Genomic DNA, 24658 nt, shown 5'->3' with positions numbered 1-24658 from the left:
CATTGTTGGTTTTGGGTATCAAGGGGATTAGAGGAGCTAATCAGGTCTAAGGAGGAGTGGATGGCTGGTGTGTATGGCAGTGTCAAATTCTCATTTCATCATCCTCGTGCACAGCTGTGCACTCTAGAACAAGGTCACCTCTAATGCCTACATCAAGAAGGGCCTTGGGCTGTTTGCTCAAAAAGCCACAATCCGGTAGCCACTAAGCCATTGTGCCTGGATAACAGATGTGCGTGCGACAGAAGCTACAACTGTAGCCAAATAGTGAAAGGGCCAGTATTGATCAACAGAGCCATTGTTTTCATTTCAGTGTTTCCCCACCCCTCCATCCTGACCTTTTAGGATGTTGTATTTTTGGATAGACAAGCTTTTAAGCCTGTTTGTGAGCTTTATGGGTACTTCTTCTTTTTGCTTAATGATTCTTAAATGCCTTGCTCTGGTGAATTGTTTTGTAATTTTTGGATACCACTTAGAATGCTCCTTTGATATGGGGGTGCTTAGCAAATATAAATAGATAAATATTTGTGGAAATTAGCCAAGCTGATATTTTTAAATGCTGTCCCCTGCAAACAGTTATTTCAGAGGCTGCCACAGCTCCAGAGCAGCCACATTACAGATCAAGGGAGTAATCTGCACTTGATGCTCCATTGCACAAAGCCCCAGTGCTCTGGAGTGGAAAACTGTTAAATGCACAGCTTCAGCACATGCAATATTTATCCTGCTAACAGTTTTAGTCTTTACTAGTTATTTAAAAGGGATTTCATGGTGTCATTCCCTTTGTGCCACTAGAGTGTAAGGCACTTTTTGAATGTTTTGTTCGTTTTGAACCTATCCAGAAGTCCTGAGTGTTTGTAACTAACCAAAAGTGAATAGGTATAGAAGGGCGCAGTTAGTGCTTCTATCATTGGTTGGATCATAGTTGGTTGCCTTTCCGGGGTAAAACCACTCTCTAGGCAGCTCACCACAACACCGTAACATTACATAATGAAATGATTATGAGAGATCGTTCATTATCAGTTTATTAAATATGGTCAAAATAATATTGCCAGAATTTAGATAGTCATAGAAGCATTTCACTTGTCCAAAACAACATTAACACACTGCATTTTGTGTGTGTGTGTACCTTCACCTGTTGACTTATGGCAACTCCATGAATTTCCCCGGGTTTTCTTAGGCATGAAATTCTAAAGAGGTTTTGCCATTTCCTTCCTCTGTAATACAGCCTGAAGCACTGAGTATTTGTTGGGGTTTTTTACATAGAAGGGCCAAACCCTGTCAAGGATTAATGAGAATTATATATTAATTAATACATAGAAGAGTAATATAGAACGTAGACATAAAGAAGGTTTGATAGGTATGGTTTCCATCACCTTGCTGCATTAATTCTAAATACCACTAGATGTCACTTCAGTTCCAGATCCCAACAAGCGCAAATGTGCGTATGTGTCCTGGATGCGCTCCCTCCAGTGGACATGAAAAAAATAGCCAGTTCCATGGCCAGCAGCTTGTAATGGGTTGAGTGTTGGACTAGGACACTTAGAGAGCAGGGTTCAAATCCTCCCTCAGACATGGAAACCGTCTGGGTGACCTTGAGCAAATCACATTCTCTCCGCGTCATAGGAAGGCAAAGGCACACCCCTCCACAAAGCTTACCAAGGAAACCCCATGACAGGTTCACTTTAGGGTCATCATTAGTAAGAAATGACTTGAAGGAACACCATAACAAGCACAAGCTTTGCTAAGTTGGAGTAAAAGGTGGGCTGTATCACAACAAAGAAACTTAGATGTGAGAATCATTGGTATGTCTTGGCATATGACACTGGAGACTAGGGTTCAATTCCCCGCTTGGTCATGGAAACCCACTATGTGACCTTTGGTAAGTCATATGCTCTCAGTCTCAGGGGAAGGCAATGTTAAACCTCTGAACCCCTGTGATAGGGTCACCATAAGTCGGAAATGACTTGAAGGCACACAACAAATATATATATAAAAACCCTAAATGAAACAATGATTACTATTGGGCAGTGACTTGATTTTTGAGGATTTTCCCCCGCATAATGACACCAAAGGCACTTCATCACACACACACACACACACACTTACCTTAGAAAATAGTAGTAATCAGCACTACCCCTTAATCATTGATTTATGGAGAACTTCCACAGAGTCCTCTCTTACATAGCAAGATTAGAGAATGCCCTGGGAGGGCACTGTAGGACTGCTCTTGAGCTCTGTGTTAACTATTATACTTCCATCTTTCCTGCAGATTGGGACCAAACCGCCCTGAACCAAGTAGCCGAGACCAGCCACAGCATTTCGGAGGGCCGCCTCCTCTCATCTCCCCTAAGCCACAGCACCATCCTGTCCCCACTTCCCTCTGGAACCCTGTCTCCTTGATGGACAACAACACTGAACCCCGAAGGGTACAAGAAAGCCACCCTCTCCAAAGCCATGCCAGCCAGTACGAACCCAGCCGGCAAGCCATCCCCCTTGTGAAAGTAGAACGGGTATATTGTCCGGAGAAAGTAGAGGAAGGGGCCAGGAAAAGAGAAGCCTTGGACAAGTATCAGCCAGCCAGAGAGCCTGGAGGTTCGGAGCATGGAGCCTTTCCCCATGGGCCCTTCTTAGCAGAACTGGAGAAGTCCACACAGACCATTTTGAACCAGCAAAGGGTGTCCCTCTCACAAACTGGACAGTTAGTTGACACCTTGAACAGTAAACCTGGCTCACCTTATAGGCATCCATTACCCCGGGGCCATGACCCCATGTATGTTTACGACGAATTCTTGCAACAGCACCGCAAACTGGTCAGCAAACTGGACCTGGAGGAGAAAAGACGGAGGGAAGCCCAAGAGAAAGGTCAGTCCATAGGTTCTTTCTTGAAGGGCCTACAATATCTCTGCCACTGTGGAGATGATTTTTCAGAAAGGAAATGGCTAAATGGAGCTTTAAAAGAATGGGACCTTTAGTCATCTTATGCTGTCTCCTCTATACCAAAAAAAGGGGAGGGAAAGTGAGTGAGGAAGTGATGGAAAGTGTTTGGAGATGTCAAGGTCTAGGCTGCTCTTGCTTGTCTTAAGTGAGATCACTGCAGCAGAAGGTTCCTGTGGTTTGTTTTCTGCTGTGGATTTTGTGTGAGAAGCCTGTGTGTGTGTGTGTGTGTGTGTGTGTGTGTGTGTGTGTGTGAGAGAGAGAGAGAGAGAGAGAGAGAGAGAGAGAGAGCTCAGTGGGGCAGCTCATAGACAGTATGTACTTTGATTGGAACTTACTAGCCTCTAAATGCCATCCATACTTTCAGCTCTGGATTCAGCATGTTTGTTTTAAAGGAATTGTTCATGATGTATATGTGTTGTCTACACATATACATGCACATTTGCTTCATAAAGCTATGCAGTTTGACACATTTTAAATGAACCCAAAGAAATCCCTAAAACAAGTGTCAGGCAACCTTCTTCCCTTCCTCCAGCTCAGGTCTTTCAGTTCCCCTGAAAGGCTTCTGGCACCTATAAAATAGCAACTTCTGGCCCTCTGAATCTTGCACCAACTATGGTGCTAGACCCCTGCTGGCATTTGGATCCCATTGTCTGATGACTGGAAAAGGCACCCTCCTAAATTGTCCTGAGGAGGATCAAATGCTGAGTAGGCTGCAGGATGCCCCCTCATATTCTGGTAGGATTCTGTCAAGGCAGAATGAGTTATTTTATCACACACCCTTGTTATAGCACTACGTTCCACTTTAACTGTCATGGAAATATCCTGGGATTTTCATGCAATAGTATATCCAAGTGTGTCTGTGTTTATGCGTGATAGTGTAGTGTGATAAGTAGCTGAAGTGCACAAAGAGTGATCTTCAGTCACTGTGAACTAAATGTTACCCCTTGATTTACAATGAAAGCCTTCTGAAGGAAGTTGCCTAGTTTCCCCAGTGTTAAAACACAAGACTTGCTTATCTAATGCCTCGTAAATGTGAAATTAGTGGAAAGTAGCCTTTGAGTTTTTATCAAAGCCCTAATAGATGAGGGTCACATTGCTGTCAGGAAACTAATTGCCCCTTACAACAGAACAGGCAGCCTCACTCGCTCGCTCTCCCTACTGAGTTTGCAAATCGCTGTGAATACCCAGTCCATGCTGCTCTGTAAATCCTGCCTCCAAGACAGGCCCAATTAATAAATGATGAACCGAGACTAATAAAGTAGCTTTAAATATTAATCTGGAATGTACAACCAAAGTGGGATTAGCAAAAAAAGGGGCAAGCAAAGCATTTGGTTGTGAAGGTGAGGCAGTTTGGATACATGGGCTGCAAAGCATTCGTTGTGTGTTGTTATGCACAGCCTTCTGTTGGTGGCTGTCCATGACTTGTTGGGTTCCAACGAGGCTTGTTTTGTCCTGAACATACCTCTTTCTCTTGTGCTTGCTCCATTAACCTTTTTGCTCCGCTAAGCCAGTTAGCTATACAGCTGGTTGATGTGCTATTGAAAGCATGAACCAATCCTGTGCAACTGGAGAATATATCAGGTTGTTATAGTGATGCTCCTGTGTTGAGGAGTGTGAAAGGACTGCATCTCAAAGTTTGGCATGGCAGCCAACTCAGTACACTAAGGAACCTAGGCCTGTTAGTAGCCCTCCTCATTCATCTGCTTGGTTGCCACATGCACAAGAAAAGAGGCAGCCTGATCTCTTGCTGGAGGCTCAGAATATAACTCCAGCCACTGTCTCCTTTTATAGGCAAAGTAACCTTACAGCTAAGGGACCACAACACAGTTATGTGAGTTGTAGCTGGCTATTGCCGGGCATCCCCTTTCTATTATTGTCTTCTGGTTTAGTTTATTCCTGCTTTGCATAATTTCTTCCTTGCTGGATCTGAGTATTCCTCAGGCAGGGTACACACAAGTTAAGTCAGATTCTGTGCCTGTTTTTCCTCCCCAGATACATACCTCCAGAGCAGGCTGCTATCTTTCCTGATATAATAGCCCCAGTGGATGTGGTCTACTGCCCTTGCTGGCATGGTGTCTGGGTTTGCCTTTGCGCTTCTATGAATGTCGAACAGCGATGGCAATTCATTCAGCTGTTCTTGAGAAAAACTCAGCAGGCAGCAAACAGTTCTTGTAGTAGGGTTTATCTATGTTCTGCCATAGGGTAGATCAAAATAAGCTAAAAGAAAGAGAGCTGCTTGGAGAGCATTCTGTTAGCGGCTTTATATTTGTCTTTCTGCTTTATGGACACAGGTTACTATTATGATCTCGATGATTCCTACGATGAGAGCGATGAAGAGGAAGTACGAGCCCACCTGCGTTGTGTTGCAGAGCAGCCACCTCTGAAGTTAGACACCTCCTCTGAAGTAAGTCCTTGTTCTTATTTCATGTAGAAAGGTGTACCTGCATGGTCTTCAGCAAGTACCTCTTGTGAACCTCGGGGCCAAAAATATCCCCTGCCCTAGGACAAGCCATTAACATCTACCTCATTTCCTATCCAGCAGATAAGTTTGTATAGTGGAATGAACTGGACAGCTAGGAATTTCTCTTAAAGAGATGCTAGAAAGTATAATGGTTTTCTTTGTGAATGATGAAATATTCCTGTGGCTCCCTCCATGCAACAAAAATATGTCTCTTAAGAAAATTAGATCTGGTTGTAGAATTACTACAGGAAAAGAAAAGTCTTTCCTTCTTTCATTCATTATAATCTTTCTCCAGAAACTGGAGTTCTTGCAGCTTTTTGGACTGACCACCCAGCAACAGAAGGAGGAACTGCTGACCCAGAAACGGAGGAAAAGGCGGAGGATGTTGCGAGAGAGAAGTCCTTCTCCTCCAACGGTCCAGAATAAACGCCGGACGCCTTCTCCACGGTTTGTGCTCTCGACACGTTATAGCCCTGATGAAATGAACAAGAGTCCCAACTTTGAGGAGAAAAAGCGATTTCTCACCGCCTTCAACTTAACTCACATCACTGCAGAGAAAAGGAAAGGTATGCATTAGTCTGAAGGCAGCGGTAGTCTCTATTATAGTTTGTGTTCTGTAACTTTATGCCTACTGAGCAGAGGTGCTAAGAAACCCTGTCAGTGAACTGAAAAGATGTGTAATGGGGCACTGGCAAAAGTATCCTGAAAAGTGTCAGTGTCCATTAGCATTCATTGTAGGTTGATCCCAAAGAACAAGTTATTTTGCTGGCTCCCATATGCACTAATGCCCAATAGCCCCTCGCTAAATGCAGACGTTGCAGAACTGTTCAATTCTGTTTCCTACAGGCATAGATCCACTTAGAAAGTCCTCAACTGAATTCTGGCCGTGAATTAGAAATTTAGGTAGCCATGAAAAGAGATTTTTCCTGCTGGAATTGGTGTAGTGCTGTGATGAAGAGCATGAATTATGAGCCAGCAAATTATTTGTCAAGGTTTTTGTTTAAACCATGAAGTCCATCAGCAAGTCAATCAAGCGATCCTTTCTGTTTGCAGTTGTAATGTTAAGACAACAATACTGTATTTTTTTACTTACTACGATAAGGTAGTTTATGTACTTTGATAAACTTTTTTATAAGCACTGAATTAGTATAAGGTATTAGAATTGCTGGTCAAAGAGTTCAGAGCAGGTGAAAACTAACACACCTTGGAACGGAGAGATCATCTTTCCCAAGCTCGGTGAATAGTTGCCTTTTCTCATTTGACTGTTGAGTAAAGTCTGCTTCGTGCTCTTCCTTCCCATCTTGTAGATAAAGAGAAGCTCGTGGAGATGTTCCATGCCATGAAACAAAAAAGTGCCTCCGTGGCAGTATCAATGAAAAGCTCCCCACGGGACAGTCCTAGCATTGTTCAAGCTGGTAAGTGCCTGTAAATGGGATTGCTGCATTTGGTTAAGGCTTCTTGAGGCTGCAAAATGTCCCTGGTAGACTTGTTTATCCTCAGTCTGTGACTCCTTACTAATACAAAGCAGGCATAGTCAGTCGAGGGAGTGTGTTTGAGTGCCAGATTCCTCGTGCAAAGGACAAGCAAGAGTGGTGAACACTAGTAGCAGATCTGTAGTGCAAGCCTTCGCGCATTTACTCAGAACAAAGTCCTACTGACTTCAGAGAGATTTCTTTCCAAGCAAGCATGCTACGGACTGCTGCCTTTAGCAATTTATGGTGAAAAGGAAATGTCCTGTGTGTTTAATTATCTTCAATTGCATCTTAACCTGCCAGTGCTGGGAACTGCAGCATAGCAGGACCATGTTGATTGTAAGTAGCTATAACAGGTTAAGTCTTCCTTACTTGAAATACTCGGGACCAGAAGTATTTGGGATTTCAGGTAGGGGGTTGGATTTTGGAATATTTGTGTATACATAGTGAGATATCTTGAAGATGGGACCCAAATCTAAACATTACATTCATTTATGTTTTGTACACACCTTATACACATGGCCTAAAGGTAATTTTATACATCACATTTTAATACTTTTGTGCATGAACCAAAGTTTGTGTACTCTGTCTGAACCATCAGAAAGCAAAGGTGTCACTATCTCAGGCACCCATGTGGACAGTTTTGGATTTTGGAGTATCTTGGATTTTGGAATTCCGGATAACAGAGACTCAACCTGTTTTGCAGTATTGTGCACATGCCGTTTGGGGGGGCATCTGTTAGCATACCATCTCAAATTGTCATTTATCTTTGCACAGACAAGCAGACTTTCTTTGCTTGAGCAAGCCATTTTCCTCCTGCTCAAGGATAAACCTACATCTACTTCAAGGTAGATGTTTTAGTTGTTTCTTGGAAGACAGCAGCAAAAGGGTATCGTGTTGGCTATGTATAAATGCAGATTTCGACAAAGCCATTTTAAGAGGTCTTTTAAATATGCATGTTAGAATTTTAGGGAGCAGCGGAATTTTTTCAACTATGCATTTCAGTTGGAGTCACATTTCTTATTGCACCAGTAATTCCATAAAGTACTAGATAGCTCTCTCTCTCTCTCTCTCTCTCTCTCTCTCTCTATATATATATATATATATATATATATATATCAATCCCAGATATTTGTGCTTAGCTATGCATCTCTCTACAAAGCAAGTTTCCATTCAGAAGTACTACTTAGTTGTCCTGAGTTATGTTGCCATTTGTTTTTTCTCAAAGAGCCCCAAGTACAACCAACCGCAGCAGAGTCCGATAAACCAAGCAGCATTGCTGCTCCTTCTCTGCCAGATGCCCCGAAGACCGCTGAGCCCTGCAGAATGGAACAGTTGCGGCCGCACGAGTTTCCAAGAGCCAAGGAGCCTGTTCCTGCCTCTGTTGAGAAGCCCAAGTTGAGTGATGGCCACACAGCCAAGAAAAGCCTAAGCATCCTCAACTACGTCCGAAGCTCTTTGCCGAAGGACGTCCCTGTGCCACTGTCACACAGTATGAATGGGAAGAACAAGCCATGGGAACCCTTCATAGCTGAGGAGTTTGCACATCAGTTCCACGAGTCTGTGTTGCAGTCCACACAGAAAGCACTGCAGAAACACAAAGGTAATGAAAATGCAAGCAGCAAAAACTGAGGCAGGAATGTGTGTATGTATATATACTTGAGGAGGAAAACTCAAGGGAGTTTAAATTGTGATGAAAGTCTTGTATAGGCTTAATTTCTGTGTCGAAAGATACATTTGGGCAGGCCAACTTCTGCTTGCTTAGCTCTACTATTCAAGCAAACCAACTTTCATTTTAAACAAGCAAAGTCCCACACATTGGCTTAGCTCATTTGAGAACAGAAAATTTTCTTCACATTCCAGATTCATTACTAGAAAGTACCCCTGCAAAGACGTTTCTTGAAATAAAAGTTCAATTTAAAAAGTCTGTTATAGACAGGACCAGCTGCCTGGTTCAAGTTCCAGTCACTTTCTTAACTGAAAAAGAAAAAGTGGTCTTAATTCCTGTTTAGTTTTGACTGGAATAGACCTGTTGAATCAATGGGATTTTCCCATCTGCTAACTCATCATTCAATGATTGATTAAATGGGTCTATTCTCACTGGGATTAACTGATAGGATGCCAGCCCCAAAAACATTTTACAGATGGTTAATATTATCAGCAATATCATTTCCTCCTATTGGAGCATCTTAAACCATTTTCAGTAGGTGGTGATAACTCCACAAAGGGTATTGGAAACAAAACACATTTTGTGATGCTTGTTCATTTCTGTAGACAGGATGCAGAATAATAAAATTGCGAGTATAGGCATGTAGCTGTTGTTTTTAGGAAATATCATTTAAAAAGTAAGGCAGCCTATAAGAGCAGCCAGTTTTGTTGTGGAAGGTTTGGGCCGTGAAAAAATTTACTGACTGGCTGCGGGAAAATAGTTGAGCAAACATTACCTAAAACTGTTGATATCCTTTTAGGTAGGCCAATTTTAATAGTGGTGGCGGCATGTTTTGTAGATACATGATTAGAAATTAGCTGGCTGTTGGGATTGCCCCCAAGTTTTGTGATCTTGCTAAGTGTTTTTCTTCCATCTCATCTGTCCATTCCACATGCACCTCATACAAATGCTCTCTCCCACCTTTATTCTTTGCTCTTTTCATGAGTCCTCCTGTCTGTAGCTTCTTCTGAGTAAGACTTGGAATTGCGGTTGGTTGGTGCATGTTGCAGGAATAGCTGAATACAGTATTAGTTATCTTGGGAGTTTTGTCCTAAACAATTTAACTGCTACTGCAGGTATATATATGAGTATGTTTTTAAAGATAGGATGTTTGGACAAGCCATACCCAAGATGTGTAAGTGGCAAACAATGTTACACCTCAGCCATCTTACCAAGCTTGTGTATTCACATTTGTATTCTGAAGTGAGGGCACAGCTGGTCCCAACATATACACTGATCAAAACAATGGCTGAAAGGACATGTGATCTACTGTATGTGTTTTACCTCTTGCGTGCTTGGCTTCTAGGTAACGCAATGGTGCACTCAGCAGAGCAGAACCATAAAGTTGATGCCTCCATCCATTATAACATTCCGGAACTGCAGACCTCGAACTGGGTGTCTCTGCCACAACAGAATGGCCAGAAAGATTCCCAGCATAAGGGCTTCAACCCTCTAGAAAATGACAAGGCGTCCGATTCAGAAGACGACAACGAGGAGGAAGAGGAGGAGGAAGAGGAAGAGCACCCCAGACCCAAATGGCATGGGATCGAAGCAATCTTTGAGGCTTACCATGAACATATAGAAGGTAAGGAGATCTCTGCTGTTTTTCAGTGATGCAGAACAGCTGTGGAGTACCTAATTCCCGGTATTCTCATTTCCCTCCTCTGGAGGGGGAAATCTGCTAGTTTTCCATAGAAAGACACCAGTTTTTGAACAGTAATTATATGTTAGTTATACTTTTTTTAAAAATAAAATTTATTCAAAATATATCATACAAAATCTTGCAATCAATAAGACAATGGTATAAAGAATTTCAAATCATTGAAAATCCTTCCTTATTGAAATTAATAAGGTATTCCTTATTAAGGTTTTACATAATTCAAATTATTTAAAATCAATCTGACCATAGAGAACAGCGGCCAGATGAAGGAGAAACGGATATAAAATTTGTATTAATATAGGCCTGTTACAGACTGCCAAAATAAAGCTGCTTGGGGTCTCTTTGGAGGTATGCTGTTTAAATGATGCATGCACCCTAAGAATCCAGAAGCTGCACCAAAGCTGCACTCCAGTGCTTAGGAATGGAGTGTGGCTTTGGCGTGAACCCCGGACTCTTAGGACCCATGCATCATTTAAATAGCATGCCTCCAAAGAGACCCAAAGCAGCTTTATTTTGGCAGTCTGTAACAGGCCATAATCTATAAGGAGAGACCATTTTTCCTGAAAGGTCTTTGATTTTGTTGTTTTGAGTTATATTTCATATTTTCTGATAATTTCTCCATAAGCCATAAAAACTTCTGCTAATGATCCTTTCACTGCTTGGAAACATATTAAGGAGTAGCGATGTTAGTCATCCAGCAAAATACAACAAAATCCACAATACATCATATGCAAGCTTTCAAAGCTTCACTGGGTTCTTCATCAGGAAAAGATGCTTAAAAGTATTACTATAATTGTTTATTTATATAGTGCCATCTATGTACATGGTGCTTTACAAACATTTACAAAATAAAACATTTAGAACTGTTCAATAACAAACAGTATTAAAATACAATGAGAGAGAAAAAATCCACACACAAACAATGGCAAAATAAAATGAAATAAGCAATACAAATAATTGAATATAGTAAAGATATAAAAGATTTTAAAAAATCATACAGGAGAAGAAAGGTGAGGCAGTTAAGAGTCACAGGCCTAGATTTTGTCAAATAAGATAATCTATTCTAGGAGTTGTTCCCACTATGATAAACTCTGAATCCTGATTCGGGGTATATGCCCCTAGTTCCCACTGGAAATCGATTCAGATTGATAGAATATATGATTCATATGAATATGACTGATGATAGAATATGTGATTGGTTGACAGAATATATGATTGACCAATAGAATATGTGATTGAATGTGATTGGTACAATATGTAATTGACTGATTGATAGAAAATGTGATTGATCGATAGAATATGTGATGGTTTGATTTTGTAATCACTTGCAGGGCAAGTAGTTGCAAAAGCAATCAACTGAAAATTCTATTTTTCTTAATTGTCCTCCCCTCCGTCGCCCGGTGATTTCCTTCCTTCCTTCCTTCCTTCCCTGCTTGCCTCCCCCAGTGCCTGCTCACTGTCCCCAGCCTTGGCTCTCTCCCCCATCAGCTTGTGTTCCATCGCCGGATTTCCCCATTTCCAGCTTGAAGCGGCGCAAATGGGGGCGGAAAAAACAACACCGATTTAGCTTTTTATAAAAGCCTAGCAGGCCATTTGTGAATACCTGAAGTGCAAATGTATTACTCAGGATAACCAGTGCTATTCAGAATGGAAACACCAATTTGTTAGCAGCTGAATAGTCTTCTAGAAAACTGGCCTGGTCTAGAGGCACTGGGTTGGATGACTGACTTAATAATCCAAATTTGATTGCAGAGCAAAACCTGGAACAGCAGGTGCTGCAAACCCAGTGCCGACGCTTGGAGACCCAGCACTACAATCTCAGTCTGACTGCAGAACGGCTGTCTCACACCATGACGGTGAGTATGGCATGGAGGCAATATCCACAGGGGTTGCCAAAGAAAAGTAAGGACTTTTGGCTAATTGTCGAAGGTAGGTAACTTGCTATATCTCATTTACTGTCCTGTGACCAGCTTAGGTTCTGAAATACTGAGACTTTTTTCTTTTTGCATTTATATTAAACATAAATTAATGTCTCAACATTTCTCTTCTTTTGCAGGAACTAAGGAACCAGAAGCAGAAAGTTGTCGCTGAAAGGGAACGACTTCAGGCCGAACTAGATCACTTGAGAAAGTGCCTTGCGTTACCTGCAATGCAGTGGTCTAGAAGTTATTTCAAGGGGTATCCCAGGTGACACTCCCTTGCACTAGGCTGAACATATAGTATAGAAATAATAATCTATTTTATTACCAGGAATATTTAATATTTTTCACTGGGAGGTTTGAAGTTTAAAAATAAAAGAAAGAGAATGTGCCATGCATGAAGCAAAGGATTGTGGGGATCCAGGAAAACCCAAAACCCATCTTTTGAAAAGATGCAACTGAATCTTTTAAAACTCTGCGAATATCCCATTTAGAAGACCTCTAGTTTTGGTTAAAAATTTGAAAGGTTGTTTTCCTTCTACTTCCTCTCCTTCTGCCTTTTTTAAAATTGTATTTTAATCCAGAGGTTCCACCAATGACACTAACATCCGCCTCCCATTGAAGGGGCTGGAATCATCTCCGCACCAACCTTCCTTTTCGTTGCCATATTAGTTCAACTGCCGTCCTTCGGGATCTATCAGTTTCCTTTGTCCTGCAATACACTGTTTCACAATCCGAGAGGACTCCAGGTACACATCATCTTTTGTTTTGGTTAGAATGAACTGGATATTTTGGATACAGAAATAATTATTTGCAGATTAATAGCCCTAGCAGAAGAAAATGCAGCTTCCAAACTTGACTTCCCAGGCATTAATCAGCTTTTTTGCTGGAAATGCACTTCACACACACACAAAATAAAAGTGAATAAACAAACTGAAGGTACCTTTTTCTTACTGGGGAGGGGAGGATGTACAGAACAGCGCTATATACCTACAATACACACCGATTATGTACCCCAGTGGGTAGAGTTTTCATACAAAGATTTTGCAATTAAAAAGAGTTGGAAAAAAAAGGTGCTTCAGCCTTGTACTGTGTATATATTTAAAATGTTTTGTATGTTTTTATTACTTTAATTATTGTTATAAAAAAGCTTGCCATTTTCAATATGTTTCTGCTTTTCTTTTTCTTTTTTTGGCAAAAAAGATAGCTTGCTTTTAGTGTTTGTACTGCTGCTGGTCAGGACATGAAAAAAGAAATTATTGAAGTGTTTTTAAAAAAAAGGATTTTAAAGAAAAAGCTTTCCACTGGGGCACCTGCGATCTATCACTTCTAGGCATTTTGCAATGTGTAGCACCAGTTACAGTAAATCCTCTTGTGCAAACAACAAAACAAAAACACAGGTTTCTCTCCCCTGTCTTTCTTTCTTTTCTCCCCCCCTCCCCTGCCTCATTCCCTACTTTTGCAACTTGGAATACTGGATGTCATATGGTCAGCTGCTATTAAGAGAACCAAGCTCTCAATGTAAAGTTTTAGGAACAAGACTGATCTATAGTGGACAATACGTGCTATTTCTGAATTCTGCCACCACCATTTAAAAAATCACAGCACTAGTAGCATCCTTTCTAAATGAAAAGAGCAGTTCAAAAATGGCAAAAGGCTTGTGCAAAGGTGGGGGGAAATCTCATGTATGCTTGAAGCTAGCGGTCTCTGACCTGCTTCTCTCATGTCTGCCCACCAGCATGGAAGCTTTTTCTGGCGTGGTGCAGTCCCACTCTGCAAGGGCACATGTGTGAAGACAACCATGTGTATATAATACATAATTCTTTCCAATCTGATCAGCACTGGTGCTAACTGCACAGCATGCAGTTTGTCTGCCTCTATCACACTATTCATATGTGCCCTCCTGCAGTGAGACATCACCTATGCTGAAAACAGGTTCTATGCACCTCAGCCCATCTGAGGAGGATTTTAGCATTGTATCCATCCAGGATTGTTTTCTGTGGGTGTTCAACATCAAGAACAAAGACCTTACATAACTTTTGAATAGGTGCCTCTTGTCATCTTTGCATTCCAGGCAAGTTAACACTTTTCTGTCCTCATTTAAGTACTTACCTAGTTGGATTTTAAGGGAATTTGTTCATACAGATTTCTTCAAAACAACTTCCTAACAAGCAATTTTGCTGTTCGTTCCAATAATCCATACACTATTATTTATTAATGCCACTATTATCTATTAAAATTACAATACTAAAACACTTTTCATTAGGCAGGTAAGATAGGCATGATACTTGGTTTGCAACTTCATGCTGAAAGAAAGCTATGGTTTGCAACTTCATGCTGAAAGAAAGCTAAAGCCCTGGTTTTTAAAGCCTTGTATTGCAGCACTGCTTAAAAATGGGGCGTGTGTAAATTTATTCCCTGTCCCTTTCAAGTAACCATAGAATGAGTTGTTCTTTAAGGGACAAGCACAAATTCTATATGCATACACCTTTCATGTTTGATAAAGGGACACTAATTCATAAAGTGAGAATCATCTCTCTTAAGTTTAAAATTATTTCCCCTTTGCCTTAAGTATTCCATTTCACCTCACCAAATAATTTTTAAAGCAAAGCACAATATTTTGGACAGGAGAACATTTACATTTCTAAGATTAGAACCCTTTTTACAGTCAAGGTTCACTGGATTTTTTAAATCTTTGTTGTTTACTTTTTGATTTTTTAGCAGGTGATGTTTGCTGTTGCCATTGAAAGACTGTTCTTTTCTTGAACACTGGCAATGAAGGGCATGTCTATTCATGTGTTCTTGCAAGACAGTGGTGCCCTGCTGTAAAGAAAGACTACAGCTCCATACCCTTAATAGCTGCTTAGAAGTAGATTCAGCCGGTGCAGCTTCATTGCTCCATGTGACAAAGCTATACCTGCCATAATTCTATGCAACTCATAAGAATACCAAAGCCCTGCCCACTCTCCAGAAGTAAGCATATCTATTATAACAAGGAACACAGAACAGCAAATGCATGGGCCTCTGTTAGAACGTCTTTCTCATAGCTAGCAAGAAGAGACCCTGATTTTTTTCTCCCACTTTAACAAGTGATCCATCACAGAACTAAACCTGCCAGTTTCTCTAATAGTATTCTGAACATCCTTCCTTGATGTATTGAGACAATCGGCTCTAATGGAGCATAAGAGAAAAGAGCAGGAAACAGGGAAAGTAATTCATATTACACTCCTTCCCCTCCAAAATGACTGGGCATCATCATTCATTTGCCTTCCATAGAGGGGGAAAACATTACTGCCCTTTCACTGTATTATTTGGTTGGAAGGGGGGGGGGAACCCAATTACTTTATCCCTAGACTATAACGGTGGCTGAAAAATATTCAGAAATGGGACCACAGCAAAATTCAAGATACAAGTAGCCTCAGTGCTTTCTGCAATTCAGATTCAGCCCCGAACAGAAGATAATGTAGTAACATTTGCAGACACTAACTCAAGTGGGAAGGCAATGAGTTGTATCAAATGCTTTCTCAGGGGGTGGCAACAGTGCCTTTAGGCATTTTTGACAAGTGATATGAAGAAAAAGATGAGATGAACATAAACAACTCCTTTAACTTATTTCTAACCAAATAAAATTTGACATCTACTTCCTCACTTTTAAGTTGTCAGGACTGACAGAGGGCAGTTTTGCTGGTAATTCCACATCATGTCTCTCCAACAGTTGCAATAGCAGTGTCTTTCAAGTCAGCGTGGATCACAGCTTTTTCTTCCTACTTTTACCAATGAGGGAATGGGAGGGAGGGGGGAATGCGAAGGGCAAAGGAAGAGGGAGGCCATTGCACTCATTCTTCTAAATGTAATTGCACTAGTTTTTCTCTCAACTAAGTGGAATGTGGGCTAGATTCTGGAAAGATATTGCATTGCTTCAGCTTGTGCAAACTCAACATGTGCTGTTTAAGGACACACATGAGCGCCAACTGGCTTGATTCCCTAATGTATGTATGTACAAGAGTAAAGAATGGATGTGCGCTTAGTCAAACCTGGTTGGACTCCAATCCAGCTTCAGACAGTTGTATACAAGCTGCCAGATCAGCCGTAACTTCCTATTCAGAACAAGTCCATGTTGTTTAAAACTCTCTCCCTTGTGTGATGCAAAAGCGTAAAGGGAAAGGTTAAGGTGCCAGTATAAAAGCAACAGTCTCCCACCTTTGGGCAACTCATCTTTCAAAATGTTCTCTCCTTTTCTCCTACCCTTCGCTTCCTTCTGACCCACCCATGTCCAGACTGCCTCACCCACTGCTTACATTCTCAAAGTACCCCTGTTTGCTGCCCCTTGCCCCCCAGGACCATGCCGACTGGTTGTTAGGATACGCAGACTTTCTCAAGCAACTAAGCACAGAGCATGAGGGGAGAGCAGGAGGACTAAGGGCCTGCTGGGGCAGTTTAGATGCTGTGAGACAAACCTGTTTTAAGTGTACTTGTTTGAATTAAATGTAATGTAATATATTATTTGTTGAATGTAGTAATTAGGTATTTATGAATATATTGTTGTAATTTCTGACAACATCCAAAAAATAAAATGTTCCTAAATCATGACAAAGGATTGTTTTCCCAGCCCCAGCGGTGAACAGAAGCTACGACACTTGTGTATAAGTTTAAAAACTGAAGCACTAATTGTACCTGAATAGACTCTTAGGTAGAAGACACAGATTAAATTTTGCACTACAAACAGCTTCATCAGGGATTTAGACAGTTTCAATATATGAAGGTGTCTACAGCAAATTTTGCAACAGCATTATTAAGGTAGGTTATTATTATCTCCCCAAGAAGATGAACAGACAAGCTAGAAAGCTGTGAAGCCTAGCAGCTGCAGCTACTCTGGGACATTTATTCCAAGGTGCTAGCACTGAGTCAAAATAATAATATAATTATTAGTCACTTTTAGGTAGTATAGGAGAAGTAAAAACAGAGAAATCAGCTATGATGTGACAAGTCTATTAGAAACCATGTGTGTGTGCATGAATAAGCATAACTGTGGCCCGAAATACACATGCAACTGATTCCTCATATAAGGTAAAGATGATTATTGTGATTTTAAAAAGAGATTAAAAGATTTCAATGGCAGCGTAGTTGGGACTACATGTCTTTTTCAATACAAGCAAGATCTAGCTCCATCTCTAATAAATTCACAGTGCAATAGCAAAAGAAATATACTTCTCAAGGGGTTAAATTGTTGGTTTTCACACCTACAGAGGGGGAAGGCACTAACCAAGAGAGTTAAAAGGGTCAATAAGGAACAAAGGCAAGCTGTATTACAACTTTTTTGTATTCCAAACATCATTCCATTCTAAACATCAATTGTTTCATTCTAGGTATCAAGTGTTTCATTCAGTTTTTGCCAAACATTTCTCTAAAAGGTATCAAAACCACAATACTTACGAATGCTACATTTCTTTAGGTGTTCCTTTTTCATGAGAAATTTCCCATGGCCAGCCAGCAGAGGTCACAGTGTTGAGAGATAAGCAAAGGCACCTTTTAACTGCTGTCTAGTTAAGAAAATGTCTCATTGGCACTTACCAGTGTAGTGGCATTTAGCCTGGACCCTTCTCTTATTAGTATCTCCTATAGTTTATAATCTGACAGCTAAGAACAGTCACAGCATGACTGATGCCCTGGCCACTACCAGCCAATGAGTAACTATGTAATTAAAATGAGATCCAGCTGAAACAAACAGAAGACTAGAGGAAAGAAAAGAGGACAATCTTGAATACAGGGTTAAGATAGACAGGACAAACCAAATCAAGTGATGTGCCTCATTTCTGTGGATCTATTTCCTCACCGAGTGTCTCATTCTCCCTCTTAGCAGACACACATACACAAAAGCACTACACTTGCGTAGTTGCTGTCAAGGAAAAAGATCCCGTATTGCTAGGAAGAATGCCTTTACATATAATAGCTGACGAATTGACTGCAACAAGTAGCAGCACTATGCCACTCTGGAAAGATGGGTTAGCAGTTACATATCACTCTGAGGCAGGCCCACAGGAGTGCTGTGCAGCCAGGTGTTTAAAAGAGACTCAGGCCTGTTACAGACTGCCAAAATAAAGCTGCTTCGGGTCTCTTTGGAGGTATGCTCTTTAAATGATGCATGGGTCCTAAGAGTCCGGAGGTCGCGCCAAAGCCACACTCCATTCCTAAGCACTGGAGTGCAGCTTTGGTGCAGCTTCCGGATTCTTAGGACACATGCATCATTTAAACAGCATACCTCCAAAGAGACCCAAAGCAGCTTTATTTTGGCAGTCTGTAACAGGCCTCAGTCATTTCTCCTGGAGGCACAAGAAAATAGGGCCCACTGAGGAGTTGGATCCCTCGGAGAGAGGACTAATTGGTTCCACCTCCTCCTAGTTTAAGACAAGGAATAAAACAATCCAGCAAAGAGGATGGCGAAGAACTCTAACCAATTCATTTTGGAATGACAGCCACAGCAACACAGCCACCTGGATGCTGCTGGATCAAAACATGTATTTACTAAGGACAGTTGTCGAAGCAAGAGGCCATGGCTCTCAGAACAAACCGATCCCTTGTAACCCTGGCAGATGCTGCACAACTTGCCCACAAGTAAATACTACCAAACACTGTATCAAAATTCACCACAAAATACTTTTTGCTTTCAATGAAACTTACCAAAGGCGAGTAATACTATAGATGTGACTGATTTTAAGATTCAGGAAAGACTGTTGAGCAAAGTCAGTGTACAGATTTGTGCTGTCAAAAGTCCTGGGATTGTGTGCTCCCTCCAGGCTGAAGATTTGTGCGGAGCTTGTACATGTGATCTAAAGCTTGGGTGAGGAAAGCACCAGTGGTGTTGATCTCCATCAACGTCAGATTATCCAGCTTGTAAGAGACAAGGGGGATACGTGTTACAAAAGGACGACGACAACTGTGATCATATTGAGAGTAACCACAGCTTCAGCATTCCTTGGGACTAACTGGAATTGAAGTCCAGAAAATCAGCCTATATAGGTTTATACTTCTCTTCCAGAATATTCCAAACAAGGATACAGAAAAAAAAAAACTACCACTGTGATTCACTAGATGTATTTCATGTAGAATTTGGAAGGTAGGATGGAGGTCAAGATGGCTCTTACCGACTTCCACCTGTAACTCAACATCACCCACAGAAGCAAACTTCACTCCAGCCTTCCCCAATCAGACGTCTTTCAGTTGTTTTGGGCTATAGCTCCAGAGATCTCTCCTCACTGGCCCTGATAGCTGACACTGAGGAGAGTGGCAATCCAATGTTTGTGAATGGCACTAAGTTCTGTAAGTCTGAGGCCCAAAGCAGAGAAGCAAAAGTGCTGGCGTCAGGCTGCATTTGGGGCAAGGCATGCAGATGACGCATGCACCAAAAGCAGTTGGAAGCCATGCCAAGCCTGCGCCAATTCAGAAAAGCCAATACAAAAGTTGCTTGACATACTACAGCTTAAGAGTACATACTGTAGTTACACAAGTGTAACAATATTTCAAAGAGCGACTGGTTTTATCAGGCACACAAGCAGGGGGTGCATTTGGTAAGAGCTCACTGATAACACTTCCATAGCAAAGTAAATGCACATCACTTCAGAAGAACATAGTATACTATCAATCATAACTAGGGAAACAACTTCAGACTTAGCCTTGCTCTCAATACAAAGTTGAGCAAGAAGGAAAGAAATCATATACCTGTAGTAAAAATCTGAAACCTGCTGCTCCCTTTCTTAGCTAACAGGAGTCTACAGCCTAACAAAAGTCACTATCACTTTTACTATCAGATCATGACAACATCTGAATTTGTAAACCCTTGGCTTAACAAATACACTGTTCAATAACTCATCAGATTATAATGAATTTCTTTTACCTTGGCATGCGCTTCTTGCTGTCTGACAAAGCTATCTGCAGACAACCGGAGTTTTGCTAGTCGCGTGTCCCATGTATCCTTAACCAATGTTCGGATCTCGTCTGCCTTTGGAATATTGTCTGCAGCACTAATGAAAAGGGGAAAATGTATCAGCCTATGCTGCGAAAGACGCAAACACTATAAATGATCAGTATAACAAAGCTTGGACCTCAGCAATATTGCTCAGCTTCTGCACAATAAATAACATTGTTTTTTCATTCTTTCAAAGACAAATGAATGTCCTCCACTGAACATGAATCACACTTCATGCTTTATTATAGGCCACTATTTAATGTTCCAACAATCTAACTTTGTATTACTGAAAGTACACTTGTCCCTACACGCTTGCAGCTTTGACTTTTGCGGATCTGATTATTCACAGATATTATTAATATGTACTCTCTAGGAATATCTAGGTCCTCCAGTGCAACTCTATGGTCAACTCTGACCAAAAGTCACACTGAAGGACCTAAAGACGCCTGGAGAGAACACTCCATTGAGCATTTATAGCTCCTCCTGCACAATTTTATAGTCAGTGGCTGGCAGATGTTGGCCATAGAGTTGCACTGGAGGACCTAGAGATTCCTAGAGAGGTGTTCTCTCAGGTAAAAACACAGTGTTTTTGATATTTGTGGTTTTTCCCCATTCATGGGGGTCCTGTGCCCCTCAACCCAGCAAATGTGGAGAGACAAGTGTACTAAAAGTCCCAAAGGAGAAAAAAGACAAATGCTACCAAGACAAGCACTATTGATGCATGCTAAAAGAGATGAACACATCAAGCAAGACTAGTGGTGCTCAGACTTTGGTCCGCCAAGTGTTTTGGACCTCAGCTTTCAGAATTGGTGGCCACCAGCCAAGCTGGCCATGCCTTCCAAGAGCTGTAGTCCCAAATATACGGAGGACCAAAATCTGAGTACTACTGCACTTTCGCACCTTGCACACTGTAATACTCTCTCCTGTTTCCCAAATTCAAATCTGACATGACCTGGATGCTTTTGTACATAAACAGTATAAGAATTTGTCCATTAGACGTCTTTCCACTAAGAACAAAGTGAGAGTGTGTTACAGTGGGAAACCTACTCACTAGTTCAACAGCAATTTAGTTAATTCCATGTAGTAAGGGCTAGGCATCGGGGTGAAAGTGTCTTCATTGCGCTCCTGCTCTCGGATTTGCTCCAGCTTTTCTAGAAATGACAGACAAAGAGAAGGATGGCTTACAAAGAGCAAGATGCTGCTGAAGGTGGAATCTTTTAAGTAAAACAACAACTGTCAAGATCCAATGGGATGACTTTGGCAACAAGCAAAGCGATTAACCTATGTCTGTGTTAGTCTAGCAAACTATAGCCCTGGGAAAAAGTAAACCAGCTTTTCTACTAAGGTGCCACCTTTCGCCAACACTCAAAAACCCTGGCAGAACAACATAAGCAAAGCTGTCTGGTAGAGTCCTGCTTGACATGAGATGACTTTTAAAATGTCAAGTTCTATTAAAGCAAAACTATTACTGAAATGCAGCAATATCTATGTGGATATGCAAAGAATTAAAAAAGCAACTGTGACACATTTTAGCAACTGATGAGCAACTGACTCTAGTGGCAAGGCCTAGCTCCTACCAATAGAGACAACTCCACAACTAGTAACTCAGTAACTAAAAGGAGCTCTTCCTTACCCACATCCATCCACTCCGGAGGTATCAGTCGACACTTTTGTCTCTGCTTCAGGTTAATAGCCAGCCAGAGCGGCACTTGCACAGGCAGCCCAGGATTGAAGGGACCCAGGTCCCCCTAGAAAAGAGAACCACAGTGGAAAAACATTAAGGTTCACCCAGGATCTTGGGTCTTTTATATTATTCCATTCATTTAAACAGATCTATTGCCATAATGTTTCCAGTCTTTGTGTAAAACCAAGACAGTGAAGAAAACTGACAGGAAGACACTCATTTAGAAATGTGGCGCCGGAGAAGAGTTCCATGAATACCATGGAATGCTAAAGTGAAGGAATAAATGAGTCCTAGAGCAAATCAAGCCAGAATCCTACAAAGCTGAAAAGTAAGAAATAAACATTATTATTATTACTGTTCTTTGAACATATAATGAGAAAAGGCTCATTAGAAAAGATGATAACGCTTGGTAAGGCGGGAAGCGGAAGGAGAAGAGGAAAACTGCAATCCGGGTGCATAGTTTCATTATTAATATACATAAATATGAAATTAAATTTATATATATATATATATATATATATATATATATATATATATATAATTTATATGTTATAATATAATGTCTAATTAATATGTATTTAAATAATTTTATACTAATATCTTACTATATAATTAATTATTTTTATATATTTATATACATATGTATGTATATAAATACATACAATCCATTAATTATATATTAATATTTAATTATTTATGTTATATACATATAAATACATATTTATGAAATTAAATAAATAAAATGTATATTATATATATTATAATTAATATATAATATGTGTTTAAATAACTATATATATTAATATATAATTAATTCTATTTATTTATTATACATACTATATATATAATTAAATTTACATATTATATTTATATATTATATTATGATTAGTTAATATATAATTAATGTATATTTAAATAATTATATGTTAATGTGCAATTAATTAATTATAGTGTGTGTGTGTGTGTGTGTGTATATATATATATATATCTACACATATTAAATAAGATCCCAGCCCTAAAATCTCCATGCAAGCCTTATAGCCTTATGTAGGCTGGGGATGATGGGAACTGTCGTAGGCCTCCAGTTGCGACGAGAGGCTGCCATTCCTCCGCATAGAACCGAAGTCCCTTGTGTTTATCGATGCCTGTCCCTCAGGGTCCCTTCTTCCCCGCTTTCGGCCGCCCTCAGCGCTCACCCCAATGAGGTAAATCCGGTCGAGGCTGAAGTTGGGGATGATGGTGACCATTTCTTGCTCGGCCAAGAACTCCACTTCGGCGGCCTCCATTCCCACAAAGAGTTCAGCGTTCAGCATTCAATGGCCGCCGGCTGTGAAAATCAAGAGAGACCGCCTCAGGTAACTCGGGCTCCCATTGGTTGGGAGAGCAATCAATCCCCGCCCACTGGATCTTCCATTGGTTAGGAGGGCCAACAGCCCCCACCCACCATTTCATCCGCCTGTGACAACTCGACGTTCTATTGGATGGAAACGGGAAGCAATCCCCGCCCACTTCCTCAGCCCTTTGAGACAACTCGACCTTTCATTGGTTAGAACAGCGAGCAATCACCGCTTACTTACCCATCGTCCAATGAAAGGCTCTGGTTTTCCTCGAGCGCGCGCATTCACTCCTATTGGTTGAGAAGAGAAAGTTATTGCCACTCTTCCTCCTATGAAAGGCTTGGGTTCCTCCCCCTCCCCTTCCGCACTCTGAGGTAGCGGCGTCGACTACTGGCTGGGATGAGATATCAAACCACGCCCACTCGGCTTTTCCCCTCCCGGCTTGAAGCAGCGCCGATTCCTATTGGCTGAGCGGGAAGAGACAGTCCAGTAAAGCCCGCCCACTACCGCTGGGTCTTGCCTAGTTCAGGGACTTAGTTAGCCCCGCCTACCCTTAATAGATGAATGCTTAAACGTTGTGTGACGAATCCCAGGTTCTGCATTTTGATTAACTTCTTCCTCGGACGCTTCCGTGTGATTGGCTGTCGCCTCACATCAGTCACTTTAAGCGCTGGAGTGTAGTCCTAGGCCATCCTGGGACTTGTAGTTTCACCAAGGCCTTCAGCCTTTCCTGCCAAAGAGAGCTAGGGCTTCACAGAACTACAAATCCCAGGGTTCTCGGTTGGATGGAGCCAAAGGTGTCAAACTACACGTTCCTTTCCCTCAGAAAGATTACTTTTTAAAAATATATTTTTATTTTTTATTTTAATATTAATTTGTAATATTAATTTTAATACTGATTTTAATATTAATTTAAAAAATTATCCCCAGAGATCCAAGAATCCATGGCTTTGGAACATAATTTAAAATAATAAAATAACAAAATAAAATATAATAATAATAATAATAATAATAATAATTCAAAATGCAAACCTTGCGATTGCGATTACGGTTCTGAGATAACGAAGTTGTTGTTAAGAAATGATCAGATAATAGAAGTTACAAGATAACGTTTAATTTTTTATTTTAATATTAATTTGTAATATTATTTTAATATCAATTAAAATTTTAATATTAATGTTTAAAATTATTTTCATACAGATCCAACAATCCATGGCTTTGGGAAATAATTTTAAATAATAATAATATTCAAAAAGCAAAGCTTGCAATTGCAATTACAAGTCTGAGTCTGAGATGACAAAGGCTATCATAGTTATAGCTAAGAAATGATAACAACAACAAAGATAGCTTCCAGATAAAGAAATAAATGGCTTGCCTTCCACCATCTATCTATCTATCTATCTATCTATCTATCTATCTATCTATCTATCTTCTTAGTTATAACTATTATAGCCTTCATCATCTCAGACTTGTAATTGCAATTGCAAGGCTTGATTTTTATTATTATTATTATTATTATT

At 40.7% G+C, this 24658-nt stretch overlaps 2 protein-coding genes across 5 annotated transcripts in view; one reads left to right on the top strand and one right to left on the bottom strand.

Annotated features, from left to right (window-relative positions):
• The window catches only part of LOC149305785 (genetic suppressor element 1-like), a 359677-nt gene extending 347232 nt beyond the window's left edge, over positions 1 to 12445 (top strand). For all 3 annotated transcript variants that reach the window (XM_089540535.1, XM_089540534.1, XM_089540533.1), the window contains exons 10-17: positions 2267 to 2859; positions 5226 to 5338; positions 5691 to 5961; positions 6703 to 6810; positions 8096 to 8470; positions 9882 to 10160; positions 11988 to 12091; positions 12292 to 12445. In XM_089540535.1, coding sequence (XP_089396661.1) covers positions 2267 to 2859; positions 5226 to 5338; positions 5691 to 5961; positions 6703 to 6810; positions 8096 to 8470; positions 9882 to 10160; positions 11988 to 12091; positions 12292 to 12426 — 1978 coding nt within the window. In that variant the 3' untranslated portion in view covers positions 12427 to 12445. The remainder of the gene's footprint in view (positions 1 to 2266; positions 2860 to 5225; positions 5339 to 5690; positions 5962 to 6702; positions 6811 to 8095; positions 8471 to 9881; positions 10161 to 11987; positions 12092 to 12291) is intronic.
• LOC149305784 (DNA replication complex GINS protein PSF2) lies at positions 1039 to 23465 on the bottom strand. 2 transcript variants are annotated; one of them, XM_089540536.1, is made up of 8 exons: positions 23379 to 23465; positions 22998 to 23128; positions 21751 to 21865; positions 21169 to 21268; positions 20046 to 20172; positions 18833 to 19042; positions 2731 to 2822; positions 1039 to 1272 (listed from the first exon to the last, which is right to left on the bottom strand). In XM_089540536.1, the coding sequence occupies exons 2-6, from the start codon at positions 23112 to 23114 to the stop codon at positions 18917 to 18919; spliced, it is 585 nt and encodes a 194-aa protein (XP_089396662.1). In that variant the 5' UTR covers positions 23115 to 23128; positions 23379 to 23465; the 3' UTR covers positions 1039 to 1272; positions 2731 to 2822; positions 18833 to 18916. The 2 variants fall into 2 exon arrangements, with proteins under 2 accessions (XP_089396662.1, XP_089396663.1); XM_089540537.1 differs by lacking the exons at positions 1039 to 1272; positions 2731 to 2822 and adding an exon at positions 12851 to 12936.
• Positions 23466 to 24658: the final 1193 nt, after the last annotated feature.

Source organism: Sceloporus occidentalis, unplaced genomic scaffold, assembly GCF_023333645.1.
Source record: "Sceloporus occidentalis isolate IW3139 unplaced genomic scaffold, rSceOcc1.0.p SCAF_10, whole genome shotgun sequence".
Lineage (NCBI taxonomy): Eukaryota > Metazoa > Chordata > Lepidosauria > Squamata > Phrynosomatidae > Sceloporus > Sceloporus occidentalis.
Note: the sequence above shows the minus strand (reverse complement) of the source record. Positions and strands in the feature narration are given on the sequence as shown.